We start from the raw sequence: 22,045 nt of genomic DNA, 5'->3' as shown, positions 1-22,045 counted from the left end.
CCCCACAGCATGATGCTGTCACCACCATGTTTGACAGTGGGGATGGTGTGTGCAGAGTGATGTGCAGTGTTAGTTTCCCGCCACACATAGCGTTTCAGGCCAAAAAGTTCAATTTTGGTCTCATCTGACCAGAGCACCTTCTGCCACATGTTTGCTGTGTCCCTCTCATGGCTTCTGGCAAACTGCAAACAGGACTTTTTATGGTTTTCTTTTAACAATGGCTTTCTTCTTGCCACTCTTCCATAAAGGCCAGATTTGTGCAGTGCACGACTAATAGTTGTCCTATGGACAGATTCCCCCACCATGGGCCTCTTGGCTGCATCTCTGATCAGTGCTCTCCTTGTTCGGCCTCTAAGTTTAGGTGGACGACCGTCTCTTGGTAGGTTTTCAGTTCAGATGATGGACTGGACAGTGCTCCGTGTTCAAAGCTTGAGAAATCTTTTTATAGCCTAAGCCTGCTTTAAATTTCTCCACAACTTTATCCCTGACCTGTCTGGTGTGTTCCTTGGACTTCATGATGCTGTTTGCTCCCCAATATTCTCTTAACAAACCACTGAGGCCATCACAGAACAGCTGTATTTGTCCTGAGATTAAATTGCACACAGGTAGACTCTATGTAGTCATTAGGTCAACATTCGATCATTCAGCATTCATCAGGCCACTTCTGAAGGCAATTGGATGCACTCAGAGAAAAGAGGCTGAATACTTTTGCACACCACACTTTTCAGTTTCTTATTTGTAAAAAATAAAATAAAATCATGAATAATTTTCTTCACAATTACATACCACATTGTGTTGGTCTTTCACAAAAAAATCCAATAAAAATAAATTCATGTTTGTGGTCGTAACGTGGCAAAATGTGGAAAATTTCAAGGAATATTCTATCTATCTATCTATCTATCTATCTATCTATCTATCTATCCTGCTGCGGTAGCTCCAGGTTCAGGAATTCACCTGCTGCCTCCACTGATATTCCCCACCACACACACACACACACACACACACACACACACACACACACACACACACACACACACACAAACACCACAAGTTGGGCTCAGCTGGGGAACTTGTGGAGGTCTCTGCCTCCACCTGGCGATGGATGGAGAGAAAGAAGCTATCTCTCCCCCTCCCTCTCTCTCTCCCACTCTCTCTGTCTCTCTCTCTCTCTCTCTCTCTCTCCCTCTCTCTCCATGAATGAAAGCCTCTCCATCCTCAGGTATGCCTCCCAACCCTCAGCTGCGCTCCAGCGACCGTCAGCAGCAGCAGCAGCAGCAGCAGCAGCAGCAGCAGCGCCGCCGCCTCTCAGCCTCTCTCAGGTGGATGGAAGAAGCGCACGCGTGGCCGCGGGGAGAAGCGAGCAGCAGCAGCAGCAGCAGCGCCGTGGGCCGGAACCCAGCGACAACTTCGAGCGGCAGTGAGGAGAAGAAGTGATCCGAGAAGAAGGAGCTCAGCCATGGCGACCATCGGGGATTTCGACCCGCTCAACTCCACCGTGCCGGCCACCAAGATCGAGATCACAGTCTCCTGCAGGTGAGGCGCGTTCCCGCGGCAACTCACCTGTCACTCATCTCCATCCTCCAGCACCCGCGTCTTCTGGACGTCTATTAATATCACTTTATTCAAAAAGCGACTCACTGACAGTTCTTGAACACAGTTTCGTGACGTTTTATTTCCTACGTGTTCACACCAGACAATTATATTACTTGTTTTTCTATGTAAAAAAAAAAAAAAAAAAGAAAAAGAAAAAGAAAAAGAAAGAAAAAACATCGCCGCATAGATTGTTTTATTTATTTATTCATTTTAAATCCAGCTGCACTGAGCAACTCTCTTTTTTGGTTCCTAAGAAGGAATTTGCATGTGCTGTGGGTGTAGAAGTGCGTGGGGGTGCAGTTACTGTACCAACAGAAGCAGCAGGATTTATTCTGAGTGCCTTGGAGAGCTCCGGAGAGCGCGCAACTCACTCAGATCACGTCAGTGCGTGGATCCGTGTGTGCGTGCGTGCGCCGGCAACAGACTGGAGCACGCGGAGGAGATCTGCTCCGCGCGCTGCACGGATGTTTAACCCCGACACCACCGACCTCGGCAGAGTTAATCCGCCTGATTGTTGCCGCGGTTTTCGGGAGAGAGATCAGAAGGATTCGGGCGAAAAAGATTGAAACAACCAAAGACACATAGGAGCTTAGACACATACAAAAAAAAAAAAAAAAAAAAATCTATTTTGATGCAGGTCGTAGTTTGACTGTCTCCATCCTTCCTGGCTGGTGTTGGCTGTCCTCCAACACTGGCTCAACACCTGTTATCTTTAGTGTAACAGCAGACAAATGATGACAAGTGATCTGCTTGCAGTTCAATGGGTAAAGGATGAGATTAGAAATTCAAGGGGAAATTGGTGTTCCAAAACAGTCAGAGTGGTTGAGTTGATGCAGTGCCCACTGCATGGTCGATTATCCAGGAAGGTCCATAGAATACATATTATTCAGCCCTCTGTTTACAGTCTCCTGCCAAAAGTGATACCTTGTTGGACCTTACACATGCTTAGGATAAAACAAGGTGGTCGATAGGAGGAACCAACCAGGGAGAGGGATCGGTGCACTTTGTGACATCATTAAAGGCTGATTTTCCAGAGCTATGTTTTAGCACACACTTTCTGAACCATGGAGAAATCAGCAGAAGTAAAGATGTATTCTTTATATTTCGGGTAGTGACATGCTATTGCTGTATTTCTTTTGCACACAAAGGACTTTTAGAATTTTGCATTCTTTTTTGATTTCTCATTGGCTTTTTGTGCATTTGAAGTGTTTGGACAGAAACATTTTTGTCAAGTGGGTGGTTATTGTGCATGGGTGACTGGCCTTGTTGCAGCCTGTTATCTTCTGGAATCTAGAGCCATAATTCCAATGCTGTGCTGGTCTTATAACGTGAATATTAACCTGTTGTCATGGCGTTCGTTTTGCAGCCTTATACACCTTGGCCAGGAACCTGAGACCTTGTCAGGAAAATGGCATTTCAGACATAAATGCCAAAAGCTCTCTGGTAAATGATGATCTTGGTGTTGTAGAGAATCCTTTCTCCCCCCCTAGGAGAACAACTGTCACAGTTAATTAAAAGAACAAAAGATGGAGCATCGTGTAGCACAGCGTTGAAAAGGATTCCTTCCTGTAAACATCTGAAATGAGTCACTGCACCTCCTTCCTTTGTAGCCAGACCCGATTCAACGTCAGGTCTTTTCGAAGAAAATGAAAGAAAACGCGTTCATGAGTAGGCTGCTTAGAGACTCGGCTCCACTCACAAAAGTTACATAAAAGGTGTTTGAAATGAATCTTAAAAGCATTTTTTTCCCCTCCAATGCAGCTTCTTGGCTCTCATTTCCTTTGGCAATTGTCCAGTAAAAAAGGCCAAAGAATCCATTAACAAACCTGCTGGCTTTTGTTTTCCTCTCGCCCCCGTTTGGCAAAAGAGTTAACACGAGTGTCAGCGGCGCCACCGGCAGGGAACTAATGGCCAATACGCCTCCTTCAGAGGCAGCAGCGTTCCCACGTCCACGCTCATCGTGTCTGTATGCTCACAGAGCCTGAAGCTGCTGATTGTGACATGCTATTTGTGGAGCCTGAGCCCCAGCAGTCCTGGGGGGTTAGTGAGGGGCTGCATCTCCGTCCTGACACTGACAGAATTGGGGCCTGGCTCGGTGGGCCTTTGCAAGAGTCCAGGCTGTAGACTGACATGGATGGAAAGAGTCTCTGGCTTCCTGTAGTGGACCTCAGTCAGCAGCAGCAACCAAGGAAATAAGGAGCAAATGCCATTTAATTAGACAAAGACCGATGTTTGGTCGTGATTCCTCAGTCACTTGGGTTGTCGGTTTGGGGTCTTGTTAGCAAATTGTCATGGCTGCTGTGTCCTACCTCTAAATTGGAAAACCTCTAAAACCTATAAGCATTAACACACATTAAGAAACTTCTAGACAGGGGGTGGAATGAGGTATTATACAAGTCTGCTTAGAATGGTTTATTATTGATTTATGTGCATTGGAAGAGAGGGGGAGTGCTTGTTTTTTTCTTTTGTTTCGAATTGCTTTCAAGCAGTTTGTTTCTCTGTGTGTGATGATCTCATTGATTCCCCTTGAAAAAAGTGTCTGCCATCAACTCTTCTGGTATAAACTGTAGGCTTGATTCAATTGCATTGAGAGGGCATCTCTTACAGTCCCTGTGATACTTGATTTTTAATAGTTAAACCTTCTGAATCCTCTTTTCCAGGCCTTTCCCCCACTGTGAATCACCTGTCCAGTTGAACTGTCTCTGAACTCTCTGAAGTAGCAGCTAATGAGTGAACACTTGCCAATAAACAACACTTCATCTGGCTTGTTATTCCTCCTGCCACTTCAAGGTTGGTCTTTGTTGATCCTTTCTTGCGTCTTTGAAAAACAAGCAGGTGATGGACAAAATGTTCTCAACCGTGGTGTCCTGTAATTGATGCAGAATGGATTTATAGTATACAGACTATAATCAGTCTGCGTGTGTGGCGGTGATTGCCATCTCCGCATGCCATTTTAAGTCAACAAGGTGAATTTAAATTGCATCATTACATTGCAAACTAAAAGTCAATGTTATGGCAGAATACGTTTCCTCTTTCATGTCAGTCCACTGTCCTGGACTCGGAGGATCATGTTTCCTCCAGCTTCTGCCAATGGCTCTTTTACATACAAGAATAAAGATGGAAAATGTAGGTGTCCTCCTTATGGAAGGTATCCTCTGATATCAGTCCAACATGCATAATCAGTTCAGTTCAGTTGTGTAATTATGTTTTGACTCTATCTGATGGCATCACTCCACCCAGTCCAGCACAAAAAGGCAATGATCAAAGGGAAGCTCTGCAAACTGTTGACTTAAAGTCACAAAGTGACCAACCTTTTTTCTTTTAATAAGAAAAAAAAACTTGCTCTTGGTTTGAGAGGCAAACACCAAAGGAAGGTGATGAAACAACTGAGGTCACATGCAAGCAGGCAGAAGCATTGCAAAGTTTAGAAATATGGTCAGTGAATTGTGCAGGAGTCTTGGCACTAAGGGAATGTCATGATGTGAGGCAAACCTCAGTGTCGAGGTTTTACTTACGTTACATTGATATACTGGGGTGTGAACTAAAATAGAACTAGTCTGCAGTGGCCAGATCCAGAAGGTGAAATCTGACTCTGATGATACTCCATGTGATGATTTTTTTTTATCCTCCTCTGCTGACCCTGTGCTGCCCCTACAGGTTAAACTCTGAACTGCCACACTGCCTTGTTCTCGGCTCCTCTCAGCGTCTGAGAGGGCGGGAGCCATGTGTTTTGATGGCGACTCGACATTTGGATTGTTTCGAAAAACAGCCGAGCCGCCTCATTACTGTATCACGGCTCGCCGTGCTGTCAGGGGAAGGTTACTGGGAGGTGACTCCAAGTCTGAGAGGTCCTTTGGTCTGATACTTTGCAGCTCACTTTCAAGATCCTTTTTCGAGATCTGAAAGGAGCCTCTTTGTTTTTTAATAGGAGGCGGTTTCAGCCTGGAGGAGAAATAAATTACTTTGTCTTCGCACATTCAACATCCCGCTTGATCTATGCTCCCCTGTATCCTTCCTTCTCCCATTAAGGGTTTCATCCTCTCACAGCCCAGATGTCACGTTGTAGCTCCGAGCTACCGCAGGTGGAAACCAGGTGAATTGCTTCCCCAAATTCGACACAGAGTCGGTTGTTGAAAAGGAATGAGGGGGAAAAAAGGGAATAAGACGGGGGAGGGAGAGCCGTGAAGATTTATGTTGATGCTTAGGTTTGGCAAACAGGATTTGTCCACTTTTTCACGGTCTCGAAGGCTTATTGCTGGTTTAAAGTGCTGATATGAGAGATCTGAACAGTTGACGCATTGACTTTTGCACAAAAATACATTTGCAATTGTTCCGATGGGACAGTCGGCCAAATGGGAAGTAAACAGACTAGAAGCACCTTCACGATTCGTTTGTTTGTGTGGGAAATTATTTTTGTCAAAGTAGTCCTAAAAACAAAATACCTGTGTATGAGCAAGCTCATCTGTGGTTACGCCGGGTGGATGCTGAAGTCTTGGGGTTGCTCTGCAGTGGTTTTGAGGGGGTGGGGGGGGGTGCAGAAATCTATTTTTTCACTCTGCCAACAAACGAACACAGCCCGAGTTCAGTTTGACGTGTTCTGATCCCTCTCCTTATGTGGGAAATGGCCTAAGCACCAAATGTGTCCGTGGCATTTAGTTTGAGCCCCCCCACCCTCCTCGTCCTTCTTTCGCCCTCATCTTCAGGCTTGTATTTCTGATGTGTTGTGGCGCCGCACAGTCGTGGGTGGTGGTCAGGCCTTGATGGTCTGTTTTATCATTCAGCAAACAAAATAAGAAAAAAAAAAGAGCAGCGAGCAGGTCTGTGTGTCCCCGTCAGGCTTTGTTGGAACTCTTCTACCTCTGGCTTTGCTTTTTATAAGAGCGCATTAAGCACTGTTCCAGCACTTTCATTTTGTGGCACCACATCGATCTTAAAAACCCTCACTGTCATCTAAAAATTACCTTTATGTGCTGCTCATCCTCCCTCATCCTCCTCCTCTTCTCCAATTATGCTGCAACTAAAAACACAATTACATCCTGCTCACCGGCCGAGTCCCGGCAAAGTCCTCTGGACCGTGGGAGAAGCTCCTCGTCACCCAGACGGTGTTTTTTGCCATTTACTTTTTCATCTTGCAGTGAGGGATTGGAGATTTTCCATTTTCAAATCACGTGTCAAATAGTGAAAATAAAAGACGTATGACTGACGAAGGGTGTCGGTTACATTGACTATGGGCTTTTGAAGCAAAAAGATACACAGCACTTTGAGCTTTATAGGAAAACCGTCATGCAGAAGACCTGCAGGGGGATTTTTATGACTTTGATGACTCAATATCAAAGTCAGAGATTATTATGCCAAAAGGCACTAACCTCATTTACAGGAGAGCAACACTGGAAATTAAATTAAGGTCTAATTGTCTAGGGTCCAATTCAATGGCAACATTAGTCAACATTTGCAAGGGCAGTTTGTAAAGGGAATAACACTGGAAAAAAAAGCAATGTAGAAACAAACCTTGCAAATATGATTTCTCTGCTTACCAGTGGGACCAGTTAATCACAATGTGGTCCTTCCAGCCTGTGCCTGGAGCTCCTGCCTCTTTCCCTTTCAAGGCCTCTGATTGGCCCAGTCAGATTGTGACAGGTTGAAAATGACCCAAGAGGTTTTAAGATGGATTTGTGGCAAATCACTAGTAGCCTTCCAAGGTCAATAACAACCAGATGTAATTAAAAAAAAAAAAAAAAAAAATCAAACTGTTGCCTTTCCTTGGCTGTATATGTGTGTGTGTGTGTGTGTGTGTGTGTGTGTGTGTCAGAGGATGTGTGTCATGCGGCTTGCTGGACAGACATCAGATGCAAACTGTGTTTGTCTTGTGTCGTATTTAAGTGGCAGTCTGCCGCCTGGCAGCCAAAACGCTCCTCCTCCAGATCCTATTAGACAAGCACACCAGCCACCCGGCAGCCTGCACTGATTAGTGCCGGCATGGCGCCGTCTGAATGGGACTGGAAGGATCAACGAACCCGAGTGCTACGATCAACATGGTCACTCCTCACAGTCACAGCAGAAACTTGGAGCTGGGGAATGTTTGATTTTTCAGTTTAGGGCCGCTGACAGGATGATTTTTTGAATGAGGTTGAGACTTAAAGACAAGAAAAATTGTAAATGTGAATTCAAGGAATTCAAAACAGTTCTGAAATTGAAGTGGTTGACTTAAGTCAAACGTGATGCACATTTTACATTTCCAACGTTTGTTTAATTAGTAAAATTCCAGTCAACAGATATGACAAAAGGTAAGGTACATTAAATTACTAGAGGTATGTGTTTCCATGTAAAACCATTCAAAACTGTCTCCACTTCTGTAGGAACGGACATTCATTAACATGGTATACAACCGCAATGATATAACGTTTAAGCAGCAGACTTTCAAAAGCTCAGTGCATAAAGGTGTAAACTGCAGACAAACTCTTATCTGCTGCCTGACGGGCAGATGCGCTTCTCTCTGGCTGACCTTCACATCTCAGCTCTGCAGGAAGGGCACACTGCTCACTGCTCGGGTGTTAAAGTGCCTTATTTGTTTTACGCCCGGCGGCGTGAAATGTCGGCGGCTATAGAATAGGCGACTTTAAAGACGTTAACGACTGTGCCGCCGGTCCGCCTGAGTGATCGAGAGCGCTTGTTATTCAGGTCGCGCCTATCCGGCGGTAATAAAGTTAACTTGTCTGCTGTGTTGTTGCTGAGAGCACTCGCCCAGACCTGGGCGGGAATGCAATGCTTGCAGGTGCGACTGAATCCGAGAGGTGCTGTCCTCTTCCACGCGGATTCAGCAGCAACTTGTCAGAGGGGGAAAAAGTCTGGCTGAAGTTGCGGTGAAAAGTGGTGATTATGCTGCTACAGTTGTTTTAATTGGAAGAGGAAAGGCAGTATTCCCAAACCGGATGACAGGGCATTAATTAAGACAACAAGGAAGACGAGCGAAGTGATTAAGCTCTGGAATCCTCTGCGAAACCTGTCGCGCGCAGATGTGCTCGTTACAGGCAACATCTGTCCCGTGCAGACGTCGGTAAAGGTCGTCGTATTTTAACAGGCGCAGCAAAAAAAATGTGGGAAATGTGAGGATACGATTACATGATGATGGCAATTTATGGAGTCTTAAGAAGCTAATTAATAAATCTGCTTCTGTGTAATGAAGCCCTTTACTTTAAGGAAGAATGTTAACTTACGGCTATGGTTTAACCCATAAATTACACTTTGTGTGTGTGTGTGTGTGTACATTGTGTCTCCACTTAAGTATGGTAACGTGTCTCTATAAGCCAGACCTGTGACATGACACAGCAATTCAGTTGTTGTGTACAAGTGCTATCATGAAATCTGTGATAAAAAAAAAATAAAAAAAATGACATTATAAATGGGCAGCTGTGGCTCAGTTAGTAGAGCGGGCCATACATTGATGATCGAAGAGTTGGTGGTTCAAATCACGGCTCCAACTGTCCACGTGTTGAAGTGTCCTTGGGCAAGACACTGAACGCTTAATTGTAATTAATCCCAATGGGGCTGACGACGCCTTGAATGGCAGCAGCTACCCATTGGTGTATTAGTGTGTGAGTAAATGGGTGAATGAGAGGCCATTGTAAAGCACTTTGGGGTTTGCGAAGGTGCTGGAAAGCGCTATTTAAGTGCAGTTGATTTACCATAATTGGGACTTTGTTGTTGTGGCGACTGCAGCTGTCCAACAAGTCTGCTAGTTGGTGCCTCTTCTGCAGCTCACACATTTGTATATTTAGTCGCTGCGCCGCTGTGTAGATCCACCACAGACAATAGGCTGCAGTGGAGCTAAAGATAGAGAGGTCTCATGAGAGAATCATATTTGCATGTCATTTTTTTCTTTTGAATTTGGGAATATTTTAAAGTTAAGTGAACTAAATTTGAGGTGTTAGCAGCATCAGCCGTGCTGTAAATTTAATTTAGAGCTGCCCTGTGGCCAGTCATGCTGTGGCCACCGACCAGAGTGGTGCCAAAAAGTGACGGTGAGGTGCTTTCAGAGTGAAATGCCAGGTGGGTCATTGAGCACAGGGAGCCAGGACTTCTCAGTGGGAGAATGTCAATCCCAGCAGGGGAGGGCTCTGATTGGATGACCAACTTCCAACCATATGATGTCCTCGAGGTCTAAAACTTAAAAGGGCAGAGATAAAAAAAAAATTGTAGTAGATTCTAAATGATGTGGCTGAATTATCAAGGCTATGAACAGCTATCTGTTGTCTCTTCTTGGTGAGCTGAGTCAAATGACCTGGCTCACTAAAAAGAAAAGCCATTCCCATTATTATGAACAACTGCCCGATCCATTCAGAAAACATGTAAAAACAATCCACCTGACGGCGGACGAGCATTATTTCAGCCTCGAAATGTCCGCGCGATCTCGCAGAAAAATCATTTGTTACAATCTTCTTTTTCGTTTTTTCACATGGGGCGACGTGTTTTTCCGAGCCGTCTTCAAACGCACCACGAGTGCGCAATAATGACAGGTGCGCTTCTGGCTGGCTGTCGGTGGACCGGTGCCGCTGATCGTTAAGTGTGTGAAGTTGTATTGTGTTATGTATGCAAACCAGCCAGTGAGAAGCAGAACCCCCCCCCCCCCCCCCCCCCCCGTTCCAAAACAAACCGTGTCCTTGTCACTTCATTTCCATTTTGTTTGCTAATAAGATGCTAACAGGAATGGTGTTTCACTGAACTATTTCTGTCCAGGGTTATTATCATGTGAAACTTAATTATCTAGTTACTCACCCTGTTGACGCCTGAGGGTCATTCTGTGTCACCTCGACCACGGAGGTCTTTTTTTCTTTTTCTTATCGAGAAATTTTAACAACTGGTTGTTGGCCCCCGAGGTGCAATACTCTGGCTGTTTGTGGTTATGTGGTTCTTTAGCCACTCAGGAGATGTGCAGTTAAATGCCACAAGATGACAAATCACTTGCTAGACCCTCTGAACAATTTGTCCCCCTCCCTCCCTCCTGGAATCCTGCACATTATCACTTCATCAACCCAAAGGCTGAGGCAGTGAAAAGCCTTCAGGGTAAAAGTTTGTTGCTGTGAAGAGGAAACAGTTTTATGTGTATGTATATATATATATATATATATATATATATATTGTATATGAACAGACTGTCGCACTGTACTACCAGGGGCTCCTGTGCTCCTCTGAGGCTTGCACATGAACATGGAACGTCGACACGGGCAGCGTGGAGGCAGCACGCTGTCAGAGTCGCTCCTCGCCCCTCCCACATCCCCTCGACATCCCACCTCGACAGCCACGAGGCCTCTGGAGAGGAGCGTCGCCATCTGTCACTCAGCACACGGCGGCTCCTCACTCAGCTCCTCGTTATCGCTCTCACTCCTCACTAATGTGTCGAGTTGTTACGGTGGATTGACTCACAATCGTGGCCATGATTCCACGCTGTTGTGTCACGCTCGGCTTTTTGGCGTTTGCCTGCCCCAGGGCAGGTACAAACTGGAGGAAAAGTGAGCGTTAACTTTACCATGATGATGCTCTTATTGTTGTTGTTGTTGTTGTTGTTGTTGTTGTTGTTGTTGTTGTTGTTGTGGGCAGCGGTGGTCGAGTTGATTGGAGGAATTCCAGTGATGGAAATCAGCAGAAACCTCAGCCCTGGTTTCTCACAAGCTAATTGTTTAAACTAAAGTTGACAGAGAAGTCATGACGAGTGTCAAATCAAGCTTCCGTGTTGGAAACTGACAAAAAGACAGTTGGTCTTTCAGTGGGTTTCAGTAAAACCTTTTTTAGGCTGAGACCTATTTTTGTGGTTTGAACACTTTCACTGCTTCCATTTTGATCCCCGCTTCTCATTACGGTTGTTTGGTCACCATGTTTTTTTGCGCTTGACAAATGTTGATGGCATTTATGGTCCCTTTGATTTTCATTTTCTCATTGAATTCACACTGAAACGAAGAGTGGTGTATATATAAAGTATAGTGCAGAGCCAACATTGAGGTGTTGTAGAAGTTTATTGCTGAAAATCAAAGTAGAAAAATGTTTAAACGTCATCATAACTGGAGTGTGCAGCCTAGCCTTCAGCATAAACACTGTTACGCTTAATGCTGTTTGTTTAGAACATTAAAATCCCAAGAGTCAAATTATAAGATTTTAATAAAGAAACAACTTTGACTACAGGAAATTAACTGAAGATTGAATGCTAATAATGTCCTCTATTCCTCTTTCTGACAATATTTCATTTTTTCTGTTTTTTTTTCCAGAAACTTGTTGGACATGGACACTTTCTCCAAGTCAGACCCAGGTAGAAGTCTTCTTTCTCTCCGTCTCTTCACTATGTCAATTCAAACTTTCTCTCTCTGTTGCAGCCTCATGCCTGAAATAGTTTCTACATCCCAAATTCCATTTGCCTGACACGACACAACGCTCCGTCTGAGCGTGTTCAATTTTCTCACGTCGATTATGAAATCGCCAGCTCGTCTGTCTTATCGGTGTGCTGCAAGCATCAGTGAGCACAAACACAGGGGGCGCTCTCGGAGACAATACCGCAGCTGAGGCGGCGATAAGCTCCGTCCCCGCGGCCTGCAAGCCGCTTCACAATTAGGGCCAGTAATCAGCAAGAGAACTATTGACGAGTGTGACTGCGCAGACTCTCAGAGGGAGAGCACACTCGAGGAATATAATAAACTTTCCTGATCCAACCACATTATTTGAAGTTAATTGAACTTGAGCAAAGTTGCGCCTTCATTTTCCGTCTTATTGTCTGCACAATAATTATATCATCATATTATGTATGAATTTGGTCTTTTAGTCTTTATACCCACAACTGTTGATGGTTTGTGCATTTTTTTTTAAAGATAATTTGAGCATGTTTAAATTTACACCCTTTTGCTGTCCTAGTTTTGTAACTGCGTCAGAGTGCTCGTACTGTCGTGTGTGTGAAACATACAGTGTGCCGTCCAAAAATGGGTCACAAGAGTGAGTGTGGTATGATATGAAACTCATTGGTGATCAAACAAAGGTCGTGTCGTCGCTTTAGCACGCAAGCTCGCGAACATGCTAGCTGTTTTGCCACATTGTCAGCAGTCTTTTTTTGTGTATAAAATCTTGTCTATGCTGCAGATAGATAACAGATGTAGAAGGTGAAGAAGTAGTGGCGGTCACTTCCGGCTGGCGTGTGACGAAAGCTGCCACAAGCCAAATGAAATCGGCTCACTTCAAAACACTGGTTCTGCCCTTACGTGTTCTGGGTTTAGGTATTCTAACAAAGGTATGCAAATTGACACGCAGCTCAGTTCAGTCCTCAATTCTTCCTGACAGTCGGCTTTGACGATCGACTGAGACCAGATGCCTCGTCGCCCGTGATTGACTGAACACACCTCATTAGCGTGTCACTGTCAATGCTCAGAGCAAACTATTCAATCCTCTGCTTCCTCCAGGAGCTACGCTGCTGCAAAGAATGCGCAGATAAACCCTCTCCAGTTCACATTGCTGCGACTGAGATTTGCGCTTCCTGAAGCGAAAAGAATAAACACAGAGTGAATCTTCTGCCCAGTCAGTGTTGTTTGTCCACATCGTTCTTTAATGTCACAAAAGTCTCAGGAATTAGCACGTCTGCTCAGCCAAGTTATCTTTTGCCAATCTGTGGATTTGGATCTGCCTTTTGGAGCGACGCTTGAATCAGTCAGTCAGTGATAAAACATCAATCGACTGTCTGATGTGTACGGCGAAGCAACGCGTGCCAGAGGAAAAAAGCCAAACGTTGGCAGCGATCAGCGCGGTGATGTTTTTCAACATTTCTTTTGCTTTTTTATGGGAATTAGGTAGGACGACAGGCAGACGGGAAGCAGATTTCTGGGCCCTGCGTCTATCAGGCAGGATTAGGGATTTGATGCTCATTCATGATGCATCTAAGCTGGAGGATCCATAAACGAAAGATCGCGGAAACGATCTGCATTACGCACCGGCTACTTATCCCGGTGTTAGCATAAACTCTCTGCCGTGCGTGTGGTTTCCCGCCTGGTATTAGTTCAAATCAGCATTATCCTGGGACAGAAAACTGTGCACAGTAATCGGATGCCGCATGTGAATGACAATGCAAGTCGTGGAAATAAAAGGCTTAAAGGGATAGTGCAACATTTTAGCAAATACTCCTATTGTCATAATCCCTCCAGACGTATGAGGAGGTACGTTCCACTTTAATCTGTTTACTCAAAATCAGGGATATATGCGTTTTGCGCCTTCACGCGTAGTTTCATGGTGACAACATCCTCGGAAAAACACACACGCGCGCGTTGATCGACGCTGCCCACAGATTGTCCCCTCTCCGCGTGTTGAGGCGAGTAACGATCGTGTCTGAAGGGGTCCTGAGCTTCAAACCCTCCTCCCCACCAGGGAAGAGAGGGACGCTGGACCCGGCTTGCCCCGCGTGGCCCCTGGGCTCTTTCATGTCTCTGGTCAGACCCCTCTGTGACCCTGGGCGTCCAGCCACAACAGGATGGGGGTCAATACGGGCTGATAATGTCAAGAGGGCATCGACAGCCTCTGACAAACGAGTGAAAGCTGCAGATAACTGATGGACGCACAAATGGGCACATTCTGTAAAGATTTTTTTTTTTCTTTAAAAATTGGCTGACGTAGAACGATGCGGCCGACTGCTCTTTGGCCGGCGCCTGAGTTCAAGCTTATCGACGTGTCGTAAACACAGTGCGCTCCTATGAGCTCAGCAAAGCACTGCATTGCAAAGGCATCAAACACTTACAGCGCATATACATGTATCATGAGATTAATATTGAACGGCTCATAATGAAGGCACAAAGTTAGTCCATGAATTGTTCAGCATTGATCCATTAGGAGCGTTGAATATATAATAACGAGCGTGCACACATGATTAATGTTGCCAATAGTGAGTAAATGGGATTTTATTGCCCTCATTGAATTATTCAGGAGCAGAACTGCTTCCAAAAGTCGGCCAATTAATAATCCAGCATTTGAAACGAATGGGTTGACATGGGTTTCTCAGGTCAGGCATCACCTGACTGTCACATGTGACCTGTAGTAAAGCATTTCTAATGGAGGATCCGATGGCTGGATGACACAATGCGTTGGGTCGAAAAAAAAGCAGTTTAGTTTCCTGCATCCTGATATACTGTAACTCCTGCCTCTTCCTTCCATCTCCTCAAAGGATGCTGATTGGTCCTGTCATATTTTTACAAACACTCAGCAATGATTCAGGTTGGAGTTTCTTTTTTTTTTTTTAGATGGAGTTACAGTTTCTGACGGAAATCTCGGTGACTCAGCCGCCTTGTGAACTTACAGTTGCTACAACTCTAAATATATAAATCCTCCCGTCCATGTCTAAATATCAACTTGTTTTTCATGAAAGCTATTTCAGTCACATCCCGATGCGAACGCTCCGAGCATCGCTACCTGACCGTGACTCTGAAACGCAGCTCAGATGGAACCTGATGTAGTCTACAGGCAGAACTGTTTCACCGTCTCACACTTGTCCTCCTTTTCAACGCATTTGGCCTCCCTCATTCACAAGCATTGATACAGAGGAGATCGTTAACTGCAGCACACACATGCTGTTTGATAGTGACCCAGATGGTTGACTCCGCCCTCTTCTCCTCCGAGAAGTGTGCCGGGCTAAACGGTCCCCGCAGCCGCAGCCGCAGCCCAGCGTCTGTCCCTGCCGCCTCCGCTGGCCGAGTGCTTCATCAAGCGCCTGCGGGATTAGATTCCCCCGATTCCAGTTATCATCCGCTCACATCCTTTAGGAGGGCGTTGGCCGCGTGGGCAGAGCTCCACACGATCGGCTTCCTCCTCGCATCGCTAATCCACCGCACCAATCTCCAACCAATCACCAATCACCTTCTGCCGAGCCTCTGCTTTGAAGTTTGAGTGCGTTGAGACGGAGCCTCGTCTTCTCAGAAGGGTCCCCCGGGAATTCCCCGTAACCCAGTTTCTGCGTTAATTTTAGGGGTGTTAGAGGGTTTTTTTTTTTCTTCTTCTACTTTTTCTTTTTTAAATTCATCCTCCACATTCGACACTTTCTCCTCATCTCCCCAATTAGAGGACCTTTTTGAACTCGTCCGTGCAAGTAAATGCATCCAATTAAAAAAGCCTGAAAGAATTTTTACCGCTTCGAGTGCCAGCTTCTCACTCCCGCACTCCAGCTTCTCCCACAATTCTTACATCTAAAAGTCAAAATTAGCAGGCCACAGCAACTTCATGGAACTACTGTTACTTCCCACTCGTGCCAATTGCACCAATTCTTTTGCCTGTTCAAAAAAGTTTATTCTTTCTATTTTACACTGTATTGTTTCTCTTCCTAAAGTCACTCGTGACAAATCTGTTTTTTCAAGCATTTCTATTGAGAGTTACATTTCAATGTATTGGCCAATAGTGCAATAACTTTTTAAAAACTTTTAGACACGTGATGCAAATGTCAATTTATTTTCCTTCCATATGTAACTGGGAGATCGTTGAACGTCCTCCCGTAGTGAAAGGTGATATTGCCGCAGGGACTCGTCGTGATTTATTGCTCTTATTGAGTATTGTTACTGGAGTTAACTGATATTGACATTTTGACTGGTATATGCAACCAATACCAGCAGATACCAATAATGTGCAGAGAGCTTCACCGCTGTCATTTCTGTTTCAAACTTCAAGCCTTGGGAAGGGGTGGTGGTGGGAGAAGCCAACAAGCTGCAGAGGACAGAAAATGTGTCGGCAAACGGTGTCGCTGCACTCAATGTATATTACAGCGTGTTTGCATTGCACAAGTGCTTCCGTAACGCCGGCATGCAACGACAGCGTGTCTCTCGCGCGCACACACACACTCTCTCATACACTGTAAATGTTTCAGTGGTGCTGTAAATAATACACACTGTGCATATGATGTTGATCTTGAGTGGATGGCTGTGTATTCAGGCTTTACACACGCACTCATGCACTGTTTCTATACCAAATGGAATCAGGTAACCAACCGTCCTTTAACCCCTCTCCACCTTCTCTCTCTTTGGCTTTTTACTTATTTAGTCTTGAACTTTTCTTTGTGCGTCCTATTTCATCCTTCTCTCCACTTTTCCAACTTTCTGAGGAGCTCAGTGTGGAGAATTGGGTTGCTTGCGTTGCCGTGGGAGATCGGGTGGCTCCCCGGCCCACTGATTCGGAAACGCGAGACTTTCTTTGCGCTAACTTTGTTCTGTGTCTTTGATGTGGAGGGAGAAAAGAGCACATGATGAGACGTCGCTGAGGAGGCGGACATGGCTGCAGAGGTGGATAGGGCTCATGACAAGAAAATGAGATGGTAGAGTGAGAAGGGAGAGGCAAATGAGGATGCTGTGGTGTGTGGAGGAGAGCAGACAGGAGCGAATGAAAGAGATAAGAAGGAAGTGAGGTGGAAAGGTTTGTCCAGAGAGGTCCTCCTCTCTAGACAGAAGTGAGTCCGTCGTGAATAAGATTCTGAAAACTTTTATCCCCACAAGTCGTTGGGATGGAGAGCAGGTAGTCGGAGTGCAGCTGGAGGAAGAAGAGGTGGAGCGTTTAATGGATGTGATGCATGCTTTTAACCTTGAGGAGGCCCAGAGTGTTTGTGTGTGTTGTGTGAGTGTTGCCCACATGCCTTGAAACTTATCTCTTAGAAAAGCACATGTATTTTCACCCCTTTTTCTTATACAGCTTCTATCTTGAGCATATCAAGTCATGTTTTCAACTCTATAGTTTCCACTGTAGTGGCCACTCACTAGTGGAAACTATGTAGGTCATGTGGGTTCGAATTCACATCCATCTGGCGTTTGTTATCGTCGTAGCAAGACTACGTTACCCATGTTCCTTAGCGGTGTGTGTGTGTGTGTGTGTGTGTGTGTGGGGGGGGGGGGGGGACTTAAGAGTGTGTGTTGGCTTGTCATTTGAACTTTTGGAGCGTGAAATAAAGAAGAAAACGCAGCCTCCAGCCGCTTTTGTTCCCGCACTCCTACACCACCATGTTTTTGTTTGTTTTGGTCTTATGAAACGCTTATGAATTCAAAAACTTAAAACCAGACAAAATAATTAGTTTGACAAACCCCGTGTTTCTCATTTTAAGCTTCTGAAATTAAAATATTAAATAGTTTTGAATGTGATTTTTTTATTAACAGGTTTTTGTTTTCAGGTCTTCATTTCTCCTTGAAGTTGACAAAGTTTGTCTAACATCTGCTTATCTTTGTGTCTCCTGCTAGTTGTGGTGTTGTATGTTCAAGGCCTGGGGACCAAGGAGTGGAGAGAGGTGAGTCTGATGTTCCTCTTTCTAATTGCTGAGTGTATGTCATTTTTGGTTGCACTGTGCTAGTTTAGAAAGTCAGTGGTTTTTCTAAAAACTTCTGTTGGGAGCTCACTGTTAGATTCTTTGTGATTCCAGATTCGCCTTTCAGACTTCAAAATAGTTTTCTCACATTTGGGAAAATTAAAACAAATTGTCATTGGCAGCATTTTGCATACTTTAAACACAAACACAAGTAGATTTGAAAATTCTTTTTTTAATTCTCACATCATTAAATTTCACAATATCACAATGTAGCACAAACTGCACACCTCATTCGTTCTTCTATCGCTCTCGACAAGAGTGGCAGAAATGTTGTTAGGAAGTGGCTGCAGCACCGAGCAACTCAGACTGCAGGATAACTTACAAAGAAACTGCACCTGCTGTTGGTTTAATTAAATCCAAGAAACCCACAAAGTTGGAAGCGGCAGCAATTCTGCTGAGTCAGCAGACACCAAGAAAAAGCCGGCCTTTGCTTCCCGACAATAACGCGAGATGTAAATAGAGCTTGTCGAGTGGGAAGATGTCGTCAGATGGCGAGTGCAAACAGACAGCAATAAAATCCCGAGGCCGCTGTGTGGAGCCGGTGCAGCCAAATATAGGAATTCATAAACGCAGAAATCGCAGGCGATGTTCAGGGAGGTCGGCGGCGTGCTGTGATTTGTTTTGTCGAAAAAAACGAGCCAAAACGAGCCAAAACGCGGTGGTGCGTTCACTGTGCGCCTCAGTCAAACGGTTTGGATGCAGCGGAGGAGCCGCAGCATGATGTGGACCAGTCTGCAGGTGTTGTATGCAATATTCATGTCATTATGCAAAATCACAAAAAAGCTGATTTTGCTCTCTACAAAACAAGTGACACTCAGAGTGGAGCAGAGAGCGTCACCAGAGCGCCCCCTATGTGTGTGTGTGTTTCTCCATGTTCACGTTAACTGGTTGGCCCTGCTGCATGTATTTTGGAACTGTATGCCCCCCTGTTTGTAACAACAAACAACAAAAAGCGGCAAACAGACTCTGCTTGATGCTAATGATAGCACAGCTTGCTGAAATGACAGCCTGCACTGCAACTGTAGAGGGAAATTACACAATCCAGTGGAAATACTAACTTACTTCCTGTTGAACTTCCAGTTATTTTTTCTTCTTCTTATCACCACCTTTGAGTCGGAGTGTTTACCCTTTTCAGCCTGACTGGCATCGGCGCCTGGGAGTGATTTCCGCCGTGCTCAAGGAAGCCGAACACCTTTTAGAAACTTCAGAGCGAAAGGTGCTGGAGACATATTAGGATGCTCGCAGCGATAGCCCCCGCAAAATCCGACCGTGGATTTGGAGGCTGAGCGGGATAAACTTTTAAGCCTCCGTTGAAGCAAAGACATCACAGGTGGAAAAGAAATATATATTCTAAAACAGCCGCTTTGCTCCTGTGAGGAGATAAAAGTTTATCTGGAAGCATCCTCGGGTTTGATTTCCGCCGCTTCTCTGTGAAGCGAGAGCTTTTCTTTGCGTTGCACGAAGCGTGCGCGGCATTTTGCAGCAGCTGATTTACAGTAGCAACAGCAGCAGCAGCAGCAGCAGCAGCACGTGGTCGGCCCACGGATGTGTTTTAAGCTGCTGTTTATTTTCAAAGTTCTGGAGCGACTGAAGAGAAGACATTCTCAAGTTCAGGGTTGGAGTTTTGTCCCTATAAGACACTGAAAGACGCCTGTCAGTGCAGGAGAAGAAGTCTGTGTGAGGACTGTGTGCGTTTTGTCCAATGAAGGGCCAGCGAGTGAAGCGACAGGATGACATTATATTATTTCACCAGCCGTTCCTGGTGCGCAGACTTCATGCTCATTTTTGCATTCGGCTCTCCAGGGGTCCAGCGCCCAGAGCTTCAATTATTTTGGGATGTGCATGTTTTTTTTTCCTTCTTTTTTTTCCGCCGGTTAAGGACTGTACGTATTGTCAGCAGTGTGCAGTGTGTGGGCTGTGTGACCACATTGGCGGATTTGGCTTACAGCAATTTTTCATGCAATTAGGAGAAATTTCATTCTAACAATGATCTGAAGTGGGGGAAAAATAATTACAGCCCTGCCAAAAAACAATGCAACCTGGATTGTATTTTGCAAAGGGGAAAATAGTTGCAGTATAAAGTGGACGGCTGAGGACTGAAACACAACTTCTAATAGGAAAAGACAGGCAGCTCATTTTCTGTAGTTCGGTGGCACAGCTGCTTTACAGATCTGGATATGTAGATGTACATAGCCATAAAATGAAAGGGATCGTTCAGTCAAAATTTAAATTTCACCAATCTGTCACTCTTCATGTTGATTAAGGCTCGAGTGACATCTCCTCATTCATCTTTCTGTTCTAGATTTTAACCTTGTACATTTCCATAAACCTTCTGATGGTAACTGAGAATACATTTTCATTGGAAATTTAACCGTATAATTCGAAACACCATCCTTTAATTCACAATAAAATTACTCTGGCTTGAGACTTTAGTCTTTTTTGAATCAGAGTTAATGCACACTGTGTTTGGTATCAAAGTCCCTTGCTGTGACCTGTGGAGTCATTCTTACTGGTAATGGATTAGATTTCAACACTGTGCACTTACCCTACGTGCCAAGTAGACCCTCAAAACTTCTTTTGCCTGAATGTGTTATAGATTTTGTGTTTCCATCAGACACGCGTCTCCGCTCACTCTGGTTTCATTAGCTTATCTTTGACTGTGAGCCAAAGCAGCTCTCCCCAGAGGCCACACACGGTCATGCTTGCCGCTACTTTTCCAATCAACTGCTGCTGAATAACACCATTAATATGAACAGTGGTAATAATTAAAATAATATTGATTATTCTCTCGCTGTTTTAGCTGAAACTTTGTGTCCACACTGTAAACTTTTCATGTGTTTGTGTTGGGACAAGCTCTGCCTGCCTGCGTCTGTCATTGTTTTTTTCCCCCCACGCTTTCAGAAAATATATTTGATAATTTAACAAAGACATTGTTGCATGAAGATGTTCTCAGTCCAATTCATTGTCTTGTGCTGGAGCCGCTTCAAAGCTCCGCTTTAATGACGGGCGTGAGAGAGAGAGAGAGAGAGAGAGAGAGAGAGAGAGAGAGAGAGAGAGAGAGAGAGAGAGAGAGAGGATGGCTCCTCCTGCAATGAGTAGTTTCTCAGCTAAGACTGTTGCATCACCTTGAACTGAATGTGATGCAACTGCATGCAGACGCATGCATAAGGATGCATCCGCATTCACTCAGCAGTTTTGGTGATGATATTAGCAGCAGTCCGTAAAATAATATTTCATTATCATGTTTGTCATGGTGTTTTCTTTTGGTTGTTTTTTTTTTTTTTTTACCTTCTGGACACGTGAGTCATCAAATTGGACATTTGAAGTTCCAATATGTCAGATTAAAAGGCATCTATTGGTATTAATTGGAACAGAAAATACTCATGTATATGTTTAATCTCAAAAGTCACAGACAGCGATTGCTTGAACGAGAAGCTCTGCACAGCCACTCACTCCCTGGTTGTCAGCCTCCACCTGCAGCCTCCTGGGGTAGTTTAATGTTTTTCTCTTCACTCCTCCATAGGTTATGTAAGCTTATGTTCAGGGAGTGATGGGGTAGGCGCCTGAACATCATCAAACACATTGAACGTATGTGCTTATTTGCTGCATCAATGAACATTTCTGCATGCGTCGCTCGACCAAAGCAACTGTTGACTTTATTTTCTATAAAGAAGACCTCCCTCCGCTCGTGAGGAGCGGCGGCCTCGGAACGGGGATCTGCTCAGGGTTTTATGACATCACAGCTTGTATGACAAAGACCACAGCTCCTCTGAAATTAGTTCCAGAACTAACATTGACATCATTTGGAATAATGCGCATTCCATAAGATACAATTCACTCTCACACAATCGCTCTTTAAATAGTTTTGCAAAACTGAACACCAGAATAGGACAAAAACAAAATTGTCACTTTTTTTTTTTTTTTTTAATCTTTAGGGTTTTCAAGATCAATAGCTGCCAGCTGGAAAACAGGCAGGACTGTTGCGGCAGCCTGCAGGAAGTGTCACATTAAAGTCACATTAGTGAATGTTTACAGCATCACTGAGATTTAACTCTCTGTAACATTGCGTTGGAAAGGTAAAATCTAAATTAAACATGACTCCGGTGCACA

General features: G+C 44.7%; 1 protein-coding gene across 2 annotated transcripts in view; it reads left to right on the top strand.

Moving 5' to 3' along the window:
• The first annotated feature begins 978 nt into the window (after positions 1–978).
• The window catches only part of LOC142887256 (copine-9-like), an 80,913-nt gene continuing 59,846 nt past the window's right edge, over positions 979–22,045 (top strand). For both annotated transcript variants that reach the window (XM_076024754.1, XM_076024755.1), the window contains exons 1-3: positions 979–1,533; positions 11,850–11,890; positions 17,811–17,857. In XM_076024754.1, coding sequence (XP_075880869.1) covers positions 1,457–1,533; positions 11,850–11,890; positions 17,811–17,857 — 165 coding nt within the window. In that variant the 5' untranslated portion in view covers positions 979–1,456. The remainder of the gene's footprint in view (positions 1,534–11,849; positions 11,891–17,810; positions 17,858–22,045) is intronic.

Source organism: Nelusetta ayraudi, unplaced genomic scaffold, assembly GCF_046127955.1.
Source record: "Nelusetta ayraudi isolate G7.1 ecotype Tasmania unplaced genomic scaffold, CSIRO-AGI_Nayr_v1 ptg000017l, whole genome shotgun sequence".
Classification (NCBI taxonomy): Eukaryota; Metazoa; Chordata; class Actinopteri; order Tetraodontiformes; family Monacanthidae; genus Nelusetta; species Nelusetta ayraudi.
This window is presented reverse-complemented; position numbering and strand designations above follow the sequence as displayed.